The sequence below is a fragment of the Chionomys nivalis genome, chromosome 5 (assembly GCF_950005125.1).
Source record: "Chionomys nivalis chromosome 5, mChiNiv1.1, whole genome shotgun sequence".
Lineage (NCBI taxonomy): Eukaryota > Metazoa > Chordata > Mammalia > Rodentia > Cricetidae > Chionomys > Chionomys nivalis.
This window is the reverse complement of record NC_080090.1, coordinates 82,890,930-82,903,993: the sequence shown is the minus strand read 5'-3', so window position 1 is coordinate 82,903,993 and position 13,064 is coordinate 82,890,930. Positions and strand designations below refer to the sequence as shown.

The 13,064-nt window shown below is 49.2% G+C and overlaps 1 protein-coding gene across 1 annotated transcript in view; it reads right to left on the bottom strand.

Annotated features, from left to right (window-relative positions):
- Nucleotides 1–2,766: 2,766 nt before the first annotated feature.
- The window catches only part of LOC130874161 (maestro heat-like repeat-containing protein family member 7), a 34,304-nt gene continuing 24,006 nt past the window's right edge, over nt 2,767–13,064 (bottom strand). The window contains exons 13-23 of the mRNA XM_057769143.1: nt 12,123–12,267; nt 11,533–11,690; nt 10,965–11,102; nt 10,747–10,861; nt 7,648–7,788; nt 6,922–7,098; nt 6,257–6,415; nt 5,111–5,212; nt 4,081–4,183; nt 3,491–3,550; nt 2,767–2,918 (exon numbers count right to left, since the gene is read on the bottom strand). Of these exons, the coding sequence (XP_057625126.1) occupies nt 2,767–2,918; nt 3,491–3,550; nt 4,081–4,183; nt 5,111–5,212; nt 6,257–6,415; nt 6,922–7,098; nt 7,648–7,788; nt 10,747–10,861; nt 10,965–11,102; nt 11,533–11,690; nt 12,123–12,267 (1,450 nt within the window). The remainder of the gene's footprint in view (nt 2,919–3,490; nt 3,551–4,080; nt 4,184–5,110; nt 5,213–6,256; nt 6,416–6,921; nt 7,099–7,647; nt 7,789–10,746; nt 10,862–10,964; nt 11,103–11,532; nt 11,691–12,122; nt 12,268–13,064) is intronic.

The window sequence follows — 13,064 nt, the reverse complement described above, 5'->3', positions numbered from 1 at the left end:
CTCCCCAAAGCGCATGTTTTACATAAGATCCTATTCTACTCCTCCACAGACAGACGCAGCCTATTGTGTATTGTGGGAAGTGACAACTGGGTGTGGCCAACTGCCAGTGGGCTGGGCACATAGATGAAACTGAGAGGGGGTTCTGCAGCTTCCTGCTTGCGCTAACTCCTCCCTTCATCCCCCAGAGGGTTGGCAGCAATGATTTGCAAAATTCAGGTCAACCTGTGGGAACATCAATAGTCTTGGCCATGGGCCCAAAGTTAAGAGATTCTTAAATACAGGGGAATAGAGAGATGATGGCTCAGTCAAGAACACTGGCTGGACTTTCTAAAAGTTGATTTAAAGTCTGGAGGCTGTGGTGCACGCCTTTACTCCCAGCACCTGGAAGGCAGAGGCAGGTTGATCCCTGAGTTTAAAGCCAGCCTGGTCTACAGAGTAAGTTCGAGGACAGCCAGGGCTATGCAGAGAAGCCCCATCTCAAAAAAAAAAAAATGTTTATAATTTTAATTGTGTGTGTGTGTACACGAGTTTGTCCTACACATTAGTGTGCAGGTACCCATGCCTGTGTGCCTGCATACAGAGGTCAAAAGCTGATGCCAGATGTCTTCCTCAATCACATTCCACCTTGATTACTTACTTATTTGTATTTTATTGATTTCTGATTTCTTGAGATGGGGATCCCACCATGTAGTCCTGTCTAGCCTGGAACTCACTGTGTAGACCAGGCTGGCCTTGAGCTCACAGAACTGTGCCTGCCTCTCCTTCCCAAGTGCCACCATACCTGGTCTTCCCCTTATTTTTTGAGATAGGTCTCACTGAGTTGAGAGCTTTCTGATTCAGCCTGGTCAGCCAGTCCCGGGGCTTGGGTTACGCTCTCTTCTGTGGGTCCTGGGAGGACTCAGGTCATCACGCCTGTGCAGCAGACACTAGCCACTAAGTCCCTCATAAGAATCTGGATGCCATTCATTGTCTAAGCCCGGAGGCACCTCAAGAGACATATTTTTCCAAATCCCTCATTTTATACACAGAGGGAACTGAGGCCCAGAGTGGCCATCAGAACTAGCTGAGGAGATAGCAGGACAGAAGAGCTCCAGGAACTCGCTCTTTTATACCTGTATCTTGGTTTGACTCAAGTGAATTAATGCAGCAACACGTGCGAACACCCAATCCTGAGGAGGTTTTATCCCAAACAGCTGTTACTGGTTGTTGTGTTTGATTTTATTTTTAATATAAGATATACTGTTGGTCCTTGCTTGTGAAGGCACATTTATCTTTGGGGGCAAGGAAGGAGCTATCGGTATCAGTGAGTCTTGGTATTTTTATTTATACACAGGGTATATACTCCTATGGATAAAGTGGTTAGCCCAGAAGGCTTCCCATGGTAACTGGGGACAGCTAATGATGAGCCAGAAACTGTGAGAAAAGCCTCCTGGCTGCTGAAGAAATTAGCAGGACCTTTAATGCCATCCTTGGCTTGTTTGCAAGCAGGTGAGCTTGCAAGATAATGTAAGAAAGATGTGGGCCTAGGGAGGCCCAGAAATGAGAGGGCACCTCAGATCCCTGAAGGCTTGTGTGCAGGAGACCACTGGGAACTTCAAAGCGTGGACCTGTGAAGCCAGGACTCAAGCCCAAGCCTGCCATTGAAGGAGCTTGCATTTGTATTAGGAAGTTGCTGTCCTGTAAGCTTTTCCCAGTGACTGAAGTCACTTTAGGAGAAAGGATGGTGAGGGGAGAAGGGCCATGGGAGCCACAGATGATCCTGTATGGACCCGGAACATCCCAAGGACCCACTGTCGGGCCGATGTCAGTAAGACTGATTCCAACAGGGGTATGAGAAAGAGCGAGCTCTGATCTTAATACATTAGGGGAAGGATACTTCTGGGCTGTGGTTTGGGTGCCCGGGGGCAGCCGTATGCTACTTTTATAGAGTGGTCTTACAGAGCTAACCACACTCTCTGTGAGCTCAAAAAAAAAAAAAAATCAATCACTTTCCTGCTTCAACTAGCCAGGGCACACTGCTACTTACCAGCAAGAATACTGCCCAGCCACTAGGAGAATTCAAAAGCAGCCTGGGGTATGTAGCAAGACAGCACCTCAAAAAAAAAAAAAAAAAAAGCTGGGGGCCTGGAGAGACGACTCAGAGGTTAAGAGCACTGACTACTCTTCCACAGGTCCTGAGTTCAATTCCCAGCAACCACATGGTGGCTCACAGCCATCTATGAGATCTGTTGTCCTCTTCTGCTGTGCAGGAATTCATGCCGGCTGAACACTATATGTAATAAATAAATAAATCTTTTTTTTTTTTTTTTTTTAAAGGGCTGGTTACGGCGATACACACCCATAATCCTAGCACTCAGGCGGCAGAGGCAGGAGAATATGAGTTTGAGACCAGTCCGGGCACAAACATGGCAAAACCCTGTATGAAAACAAAACACACAGCTGCTAGTACAAATGAATTCTAGTTACCTTATGTGTCTCATGCCCAGCATGCAAAGAAAAGTGCTTAGATCACGTGACTGAATAAGAGTGACCATGGGGCAGCAGCACCAGAGAAGCCAGCCTGTCCCAGATGATTTCACACACACACACACACACACACACACACACACACACAGCAGCTCGTGACCACAGATTGATATCTAACTGCTTTCTCTTTTTATTATCAGAGTTCTACAGGGACACACCATTTCTAGTGCAGGACTCAGAAGGTAGCCCGCTGTCACAGTGTTGGTGACAAGCCTTCATCTTGGACCCTAGCATGCGGGCTCAGTGGTATCTCCTTAGGAACCTCCTCATGTAGAGGCAGAAGGAAGGGGTCTTAGCTGGAGTCACCGGCTCATTGGCTTCGAGGATGTAGATAGTCTGGATGGCGAGGCAGCTGACTATGGGGTCAGGGTCTCTCTGCATGTACCCTAAGGCTGTAACAGATCATACAGGGGTGGCACAGTGAGCGGAGGAAAGGGGCCAGGCAGGGCAGCAGGACCCTGGCACTGCTTGGAGGAAGAGGGAAAACAGGCAACTTTTACAATATAAGCAAAGATATCTTCTAGAAGTCCACACTGTCCATTGCGATCAAGACCCCCAAATTGCCCCTGGCTCAGGGAGACACAAGGCGGCTGCTTTTTTGGTCCTACTTGCCTCTCCCTGTCTCTACCTTCCTCCTCCATTCTATGTGAAGTCCTCTGACCCCCCACCCCGCAGCAGAACTGCAGCCCAGGACAGAGCCATACTAGCGGGGGGGCGGGGGGGCGGGGCACTGTGTCATGAATGGGAGAGAAAGACACAGTGTGGAGGGGACATGTCTCAGGGACAGTGAGACACAAAAGTTCCCACACAATGAGACTCTTGAGGGGAGGAGCTGGGGACACCGGCACCCCAGGGAAGAAGGTAGGGTAGCTCTTTCCTAGGGAGAGTTCCAGGAACCAGCCTGGCAGGTAAGTATCCTCACCCCTAAAAGATGCACACAGTAGGCAATGGGGTGGCCACTCACCTATATATTCTTCCTCGATTTCCTCTTTCTCGGCCCTGTTGAGAACCCGGATGATCTGACCTACAGGGGCACACAGGCACTCAGTGGCCTCACAAGGGGCCAGTGGGCCCTAACTATAAGTTCCCCAATAAAAGTCATCACCGCGTCCTTGTGTCTATCTTTCCCAGCCTCGGTTACCAGCCTCAGGGTTGGACTTGCTCCATGAAACCAAACTGCTTCTCCAATTCTGCAGAGGACTCTACATATTTAGGCCAGGTGAAGATGCAGATAAACTGCGCCACAGGGATGCTAGTCCTCTGGGTGGCAGGAGGTAGAGTCCACCTGTCTTTGAACCCACTAGGGACCACACACAGGTCTGATGTGCCACCCTTTGGGGGGCTATTCTGCCTTGGTTACTTAGGAGTTGGCCCATTCTGCCATAGACAGGTTATCCCTACCCAACCCTTGTGGTGGAAGGGAACAGATGGGGTTATTACCAGGGACTCTATAATTACCATGGGTCCTGTAATTAGAGCCTTACGTACCCAGCCCTCAATCTGAACAACCCAACTTCAAGGAGAACAACCGGAGAAGACAGAGGGCCATCGTACCTGCAAACCACACAGCGACCTGGCGGACGGGGCCCTGCGGACTCTTGAAGAGAGCCACACTCTGCTTCAGGAACCAGAGCGCCTTGCTCCTTTCCTGCTGCAGCTGGAAGAAGCAGCATTAGATAGCACAGCTGGAGTGGCACACTGCCAATCTTCTTACCTCTCAGACAGTCTACATGGGAGGGGCAATGCAAACCGTGCCAACTGCAAAAACCACATCTATAAGAACCTCTTATAAATTCTCCTGTGTCCCAACTCCTGGAACCTTAGCTCTTCTGTGAAGCCTTCCTAGACTGACCAAGCCACAGGAATGGCAATGTATAACAAAGCCCTTGACATAGCGATTCTTCAGTTCTACTGGGGTCTAGGTTTCCTTGTCCCCCATAGTCTCAGGCATTTGAATGTTAGATCCACAATTGATGGCACTGTTGGGGAGGCTCAGGAGCTGTGGCCTTGCTGGGAGTGTATCACTGGGGGTAGGCTTTGAGCGTTTAAAGACTTGGGCCATTTTGAATTTGTTCTGTTTTCTGCTTGTAATTCAAGATCGGAGTCCTCAGACCCCTGGTCCTGTTACCATACCTTCTCTGCGTCACCATGGACTCTCACTCTTGAACTGAAAGCTCAGATAAACTCTTCATGGTGTTTAATCGTGGCGACAGAAAAGGGACTAAGCATCACCCTCTTCCACTCCTCCCCATGAAGATGGCCCCTCTGCACGGGTAGCCTTTCTGCAAGCTGGAGCTGGGCACAGTGCCCTGCCTTTGTATTAGAAAGTGTATCCCTATCTGAAAGACTCGGAAATTACCAATTCATGTGCCTAACTCTCCAGGGTAGACAGGGCGGGGGCACTGAGAGGGCAGGAAGCACCGCTAGGTGGCCAACACAAGGCACTGTCGCTGCTAGCTCCTGCCACCACCCGCTGCAGGGAGGAGACTGACCCAGATGGCTGAGGGTCAGGGGGATGGGGGTGGTGGGGGTGGGTGGTGACTCCCTGGCACAGGGCATAAGCATCAGTCAGCTGCTGGCTTACCAGAGCACTGAGGATGGTGAATACATCATTCTTGGAGAAGACCCCTTTGAGTTTGGACCAGCCCAGGAAGGTAGCTATCCTGCAGAGGCTGAGCCTACAGACCTGGAGAGATGGGAAGCTCAGCATGAGGGATCATGGGAATAAACTTGGACAAAGACACAGAGTGGTCCAAGAGGGAGACAGGTCACAGCCCATTTGGCCTTGGTGGATTGAAGACTCAGAGCCTGCAGGCATTCAGGCTCAGGAGAAATGGAGACCCTGTTCAGACATCGGGCTCTACTGATAACCTCTTTCCCATGAGGCGGTGGAAGTGGCAGCTGTGACAGAGATACCGAGTCCCACGGCAGTGTGACTCTACGCACAGCCGTTGGCACTGTGCCTTTCCAACCCCAAAGCAGTCTCTCGGAAAACAAATGTCAGGCTTTTGCTATGTAGCTCAGGTTAGCCTCAAATTGGCACATTAGACTCTTGAGTACTGGTTCACAGAAGTCTACCACCTCACCCAGGTTCCTCAAAGTCTAGGTACCCCACCTGGGTTTTCCCTACTCTATATCAAAGTTGGTTGGGTCAGGAACATCACTGAGTTCATCAGGAGGGACCCATCCCTCCCCATCATGTGCCCAGCAGCATCCTTGGCTGTATCTAAGAGGTCTCCTGTTACAAATCAAGGCAGTAGTTTCCAAGCGTTTAGCTGTGGTACATGCTTCTGGTCTCCTGGGCTCACAGCTCAGTCTGTCGTAATCTAGGCCTCTCTGCCCAGAATACAACCACAGCTGGAGCTCTCCCACCCTAGGAGCCCCATCTCCCTTCCTTGGGAAGGTAAGGGTAGACAACAGTCAGGAGAAAGTCCACGAGGACCAAGGCAAGGCAGCAGAGAGAGGAGCTGGTGCCACTATGAGACTTCCTGCATTGGGGTTTGCATGCCCACCAGCTTCTACTGGAGTTGGTAGCTAGCTGGATCAAACTGGAGCTGGAGGAGAGTCAGCCCAACAATCACCTCTACTCGCTGAGCGTCCCCAATAGCAAAGTCTAGTGGGTCCCCTCGGTGTTACACCATCCTGTCACAGCCCTGGCCAAGGGCTCGCCATGTTCTGTGTTAACTTCCAGGGAGAACCAAATGCCAGGCTCCACAGTTCAGCTTCTCACCTCCACCACGTCGGCATTTACGTCCTGCAGGTGTGACACAAGGAGGACCAGCAAGTTGAGGATCTGGTGCCTCAGGGGACAGACAAGGGCCATCTTCGAGACCTTAGTTAGGATACTTTCGTAGATCTGGAAGGTTATCAGGCGCAGCTCCTCTGACTCCTGTGTAAGAAGATACACACTCAGGAAGGCACCAGCACCTCTGCTCCTGCACTGCCCACTCCGGTCAAAAGGCCTCTCAACTCTGCTCCCACTAACCACGCTCCCTGTGCACATCCCCCGTCGACTTCGGTCAGCAACACAGCTCCCCTGTGCTGCTCTCCTCTGCCCTCTTGTTGACGATTACAAAACAAGAGCGTAGATGCAGTCAGTCTCCCAAGAACTTAACTGGGACCAAGGAAAGGGCTTTGTAAGGAAACTCCATCCAATCGGGTGGTGGCGGCGCACACCTTTTATCCCAGCACTTCGGAGGTAGAGGCAGGTGGATCTCTGTGAGTTCTAGGCCAGCCTGGTCTACAAAGTGAGTTCCAGGACAGCCAGGACTATTACATAGAGAAACTGTCTCAAAACCGCCCCCTCGCATGCGCGCGCATACACACACAAAAAGCTCCACCCTCTTCCATTGGGTAAGAGAGCGACCTCTAGATCTCATGGGGGGGGAGCTTTACCTCCTCAAAGAAGTGGACCAAAGTGAAGGCCAGTTCAGTGATGAAGGAGGAGGCGTGACGCCAGGTGAGGTCCCTGAGGATGCGCCGCAGCATGAGGAAGGTCTCCATCACCACCTCACTGCTGGAGGAGTAGCAGCAGCTTAACACGTAGGACTGCAGGATGTGGAAGTGCCTCATCTATGGAGGGATAGCCAGACAGGCTCAAAAGCAGAGTCAGGAAACTGTCCCCACCGGCACTTCCCATCGGTCCCACCCTCCATGTAGGCCAGTGGGCACAAGCTCTTGCAGATTTCACTCTGGAAGTGGGAATGGCCCCAACATTGGATGGCGATCAAAATGGGCTTTCAAAAGGGTAACAGGCCAGGAAATTTCTGCCCTCCGTGGGCAGAGGTGAAAAGATAGAGATTTTCTATCTACTGCACCATAAATTGCCCTCCTCACTGTCTCCCTCAGTCCTGATGATGCCACTCTCCGGACATCTGGATGGTACATCTGGGATCCTGTTCTCTGAAGTGACTTACAGGACAACTTTCTCCAGGACCTTTCCTGGATGGGAGGAAGTATGAATGGCTAAGTCTGTCTGGATTCTATGCTGGACAACCGGCCTCAAGAGGACCCATGCCCTAATTCAGTGTGTCTCCCTGTCTATCACTGGACACACTAGCTCTCCAGGTCCACCTGTTCCTTCTCCGGGTGACATGTCCTTGTCCCCTCTCCCATTTTCACCGTGTTTTTGTGCTTTGTGAAGATCTCTGTGATCTGCAGGAATAGATAGTCTATGGCTGGCTCCTCGCGCTTGAACCAATCCACCAGAACCTTGGTGGAGAATTCATCCACAATGCCTGCCACGTCTGGACAGCGGAGCAGCTAGCAAGAGGAAACCAAGAATGACAGAAAAGTAGGCAAGGGAACAACTGAATCTAGATTCTGTCTTGTAAACTAACATTTTCAGAGCCTTGGTAAGAGCTTAAAGGACAAGTTCACACCCCGTCATTCATCCATGGTGCAAGTCTTCCTGGGGCATCTTTGAGAAGGGATGACGGGAGTTAGCAACGAGAAACGTATGCAGCTGACACAGATCCTAGCACTGGTGAGCTTTTTGTTTTGTTTTGTTTTGTTTTTAATGAGCTGTATATTTTTTCCACTCCTCTTCCTTACTCTCTTCTCCCCTTTCACCCTCCTCTCTGCCCCCCATGCTCCCAATTCTCTGGAGCTGTGGATCGTAGTCTGGTTATCCTTTGCTTTGCTTCCTATCTTTTATCCACTTATGAGTGAACACATACCGTGTTTGTCTTTCTGAGTCTGGGTTACCTCACTCAGGATGGTTTTGTCTAGTTCCATCCATTTGCCTGCAAATTTCATGATGTGATTGGTTTTCTTTTTTACAACTGAGTTGTGTAAATGTAACCCATTTTTTAAAAACCCATTCTTCAGCTGAGGGGCATCTACAGTGTTATTGGCTATTACGAATAGTGCTGGGAGCCTTTCAAGAAATGACCATGAACTGCCTGGACAATATTTCAAGGAAAGAGCAGCGTTGCCACAGGCTAAAAGCAGCTACAAAGCATCATGAATGGAAGTTTGCAAAGGAGGCAAGAACTTAATTGAATTAGACTTGAAGATAAGGGAGAACTTCCCGAACCCTAAGTCTTCGGACTAGAAGACAAACAATTTGCTAATTCCACTGCAGCCTGAAACTCACAACTGCTTCTGTGAGTGGGCGTCTACTCTTCACAGCTGGGCAACAGCATTTGAAGGAACTTCGAGAGTGTTCCCCAATACCAGCTGTGCCTACATCACAGCTGTAAACTCAGGAGCTTAGAGAAAACTAATTCCTGTACCCCACCCCAGAGCAATTCTGAAGGACTAGGCACCCAGCATCAGAAAAAGGTGGTGTGAGGCTTAGCATCTCCTAGAGCAGTGTTCTCAACCTTCTTAATGCCACACCCTTCAATACAGTTCCTCATGTTGTGGTGATCCCCCACACACACACACACCATAACATAATTTTGTTGCTTCATGGTAAAATCTAAAATAATAGAAATGAGTTAAGATGTAAGAGTTAGTTAATAAGATGCCTAAACTAATAGGCCAAATAGCATTGTAATTAATACAGTTTCTGTGTGATTATTTCGGGTCTGGGCGGCAGGGAAACGAACGAGCAGTCTCCACCTACAGAGACCTGCACCCGTCATCTAGTTAGGCCCCTGCATTCTCCAAGAAAATCCTTAGCATACTTAGCAAGTGTCTGCTAGCATCTTAGATTGAAGATCCCTTTTTATATCCTAGTATTATTGATATTGTATTATCTTCTGTTGATATTCAGAAGTCATCTTCTTCTTTTAGATAGGTTGGGGCTAATGAGGTGGATGAGTGGGTAAAAGTGTTTGCTATTGAGCCTGAGATACAAGTTCAGCCCCTGGGACCCACACGGTAGAAGGACAGAAATGGTTCTTGCATGTTGTTCTCTGATCTTCACATGTGTGCTTGCACATCCATGCACAAACAAATAAATATGTATAATAACTTTCAAAATCAGGTAACTTGAACTTTCAAAGAAGCCAAATTTAAAACTAGTAAGGCAGACCTCAAAACCTGCCCAGCCCCGGCTGGTGAAAGCATAAAGTGATAAACTTTACTGGAAAACACTTGGACATCTGTATCAAAAATCACAGAAGCCACCCACACTTCTGGCATTCATACTTCTACTATTATAATCCTTTAAGACACTCATCTATAATACAGGAAAGATTGTGCACAGAGATGTTTATTGCAGTATTGTTTGCACTTGTTTCAAATTAGAAACAGAGTATGCTATGCATTATGGAATACCGTTGTGTTAAACACCTCATTATTGTTAGAGTTTTATGGAGAACATGCGGTGAAAACAGAAGAGACCAGCAAAAGGGGCAAGAGGCTAGGCATGGTGGAGCATGCCTTTAATCCTACCACAGAAGCAATCTGTGTCTGGATCTCTGTGTGTTTAAGGCTAGCCTGATCCACATAGGAAGTTCTAGGCCAGCCAGGGCTACATAGTGAGAATCTGTCTCAGAAAGGGCATGTGGTTGAGAATAGGGAGAAAGTGGAGGGGGTGAATAAGAACAAAGTTACAATGCTGTATATGTATGAAAATGTCCCAGTGAAACTCATTTCCCTGTATCCTGACTAAAAAGTTAGTTTAAAAACAAACAAAAATGCAACAAAAAGAACATAGAATATTACAGACTAATTTAACTTTATACGCATACTCACATACAGTCACCCACATAATACACACTCTCTCTCACACACACTCACACACACACATTCACGCACACTCTCACACGCACTCACACACACTCACTCACACACGCTCACGCACTCACATATACACACTCACACACATACACACTCAACACACACACTTACACATCCACTCACATACTCACACACACACACACACATACACATCTTCATACAAGCAAAGGCATGTAATGGGTTTGTAGAATTTGGATGTATTTATAAATTTTCTACACATTTTCCCTGACTGATGACTGAACTATAGAGTGAATCAGAGTGGCTAGTCAAAGCTGAAGTAACTGCAGGAAAGAAAACTAGTATCCCACAAGGTCAGGGCAGAATCAAAGCCTTGATCTGAGGAGGATAAAGGCCTATGACTCAATAAAACCTAATAAAGAATTCTTTCCTGTTTTCCCTAGTTCATCTGTGGATAGGGGTAAACCAGGCCACTCCTCTACCTCTGGAGCCTTTTAGATGAGTCCCCTGGGCGCACTGGCTTCCCAGGAAGCTGTCCCCACTGCCCTCTGTCCAACGGTCTCTAGTCACCTCTGTCAGAAACACCAGGGCTGTCAAGTAATTGGCACAGTTTGAGTCCTCAAGGGTCTTGATGAGGAAACTGAAGACAGGGCGATTGTGCCAACAGTTCTTGACGACCAGGGACCTGAGATAACAATAGGGCGCTCAGAATAAGACCCTATTCCGAGCCACGGGACAGGATCAAAGGCGTAGCAGGTTGCCTGCCCAGGGACTGGATGCCCGCTTACCTGGCCAGCAGAGTGACTCCTTCATAGTGACTTTCAGGGCTGACAACCAGTTCCCAGCCCCTGAGGGTCTGAATATGAGACATATGTTCTATGTACCCCGAGCTTCGCAGTAAGGTCTTCAGGGCCTCTATGGAAGAACTGGGGACAGAGAAGGAGGCGGGGCGTCATTGCCAGCCACACCCTCGGCCTCCTAACCTCCCAAGGGATTCCCACTGTGAATTATGAACCTGGCCACGGGATGTTCACAGACCAAGTACATTTCGCAATTGATGCAAACAAGGGCTGAGGGGTCTCCCAGGCGGTACGGGAAGCCTGCAGAGGCCGGGGAAATCCAATCTAGATCTGTGGCCCAGCAGTCTGGTTTTGACTTTATTGTAGTACAGAAAGTGCATCCATGTAGGCGGCCACTTTTACAAGTTTTTTTCAAGAAACCTAGGAAAGTTTCTTGAGTTGATGTATGAGGGATAAAGTAAGCGTGGAGGATGGGAAAGGGCCAAGCTAGCGGCGGCGCCAAGATGCTGGCATACAGATCACAGTCCCTAGCACACTGACCCAGGATCCAGGGTACCTAACAGTTTCATGCAGCTTGTCCTGGCTCTCGGTGCTCTCGTTAGTCACCAGGAAAGAGATTTGGAAAAGCAGTGCCACGAACAGGGAGGCGAAGAAGGTTTGCACCTCCGACTGCTGACTCGGGATCAGCAGCAGCTCATTAATGGCCCTGGTGACCTGGAGAGGGAAGAGTATGATGCCATCATCTTCATCGTCACTCATAGTTCCTAGCACCTGCATAGGCCTGCCCAGCGCAGTCGCCGGTGTTGCCAGCGAGTGAAGACTGAGCCGACTTCCGTCAGGCTGCTTCTGGAACACCTTATTTGCTCTTATAACTATGGGTCTTGCTTTAGTTTCTTAGCATCCTTGAGCATTCGGGCAGACCCTGGATGTTTGTCTCCCCTCACTGAACCCCCATATTCAAAACTAGAATCTAACTCTTTTGTTTTAGGCAAGTCAGTTGGTTGGAAACCCTCCTTCTAACCCTGTTGCTGTTAGAACGAGACTTGGGTCCCGAAATGGTACTAGTCCATAGAGCCCAGGCTAGCCCAGCAGAAATCCCCGTGTGTTTCCTTCCCAGCTCCCAGCCCTCCACCTGTCCCTCCATACAATCAGTGCTGAGAGCTCTGTTCCATGGCCGGTCTCCTGGTCCGTGTGTGTCTGGGGTGAAATCAGCTTCTGTAGCAGATATTTCATGATCACTTGGTAGCCTTTAGGAAAGGAATCCAGGATTTCCCAGGATTTCTTTGTCCCTCTGTAGAGACAGAAGCCACCAACAGTTACAGGCAACCCATTTCCCGCTGATCTACATTGCTTTCCGGAAGGGCTCTCAGCTCCTTAGCCCAGGCCCAGCTCCCCGCTTCCATCCCGTCCTGCCACTTCTCTTTCTATTTTTTCTGCTACTTCATCACCTCAAGGCTTCCCTGTCCTATGGTCGTCAAATATGGGCAAGTAGGAAAATATTCACTTCACCCATGGGTCTGAAAACATCTAAGACCAAGCTTGTGGAGGGCCCTTGAGAACATCAGGTCAAGTCCTTCCCTTGTGGCTTTATCAGCAACTCTGCATCTGGGGCTGGGGATGCAGCTCGGTTGGTTGCGTGCTTGCCTAGTATGTGTGATCCTAGGGTCAATCCCTGCCACTACTAATTTGGTGTGATTGTTCAAGTACCCATAATATCACCCATAATACCAGCACTTGGGAGCTGGAGGCAGGAAGATCGGGAGTTCGTGGTCATTCTTAACCACACAGGTAGTTTGAGGTCAGCTTGGTTACAGACTCCCCCTCTCCTCACCCAAGAAGAGGAGGAGGAAGTGGAGAAGGAAAAAGAGGAGAAAGGAAAGAAGGAAGGAAGAAGGGAGGGAGGGAGGGAGGGAGGGAGAGAGAGAGAGAGAGAGAGAGAGAGAGAGAGAGAGAGAGAGAGAGAGAGAGAGAGAGGATCTCGTCCAGCCTCCTCCTGGAATGCTGGTGCAATCACATCACTTTGAGGCAGGGCTGGTGGCTTCCCTTCTTCCCGTCACAGCCCCATTCAGTCTCCCACCACCCTGTACT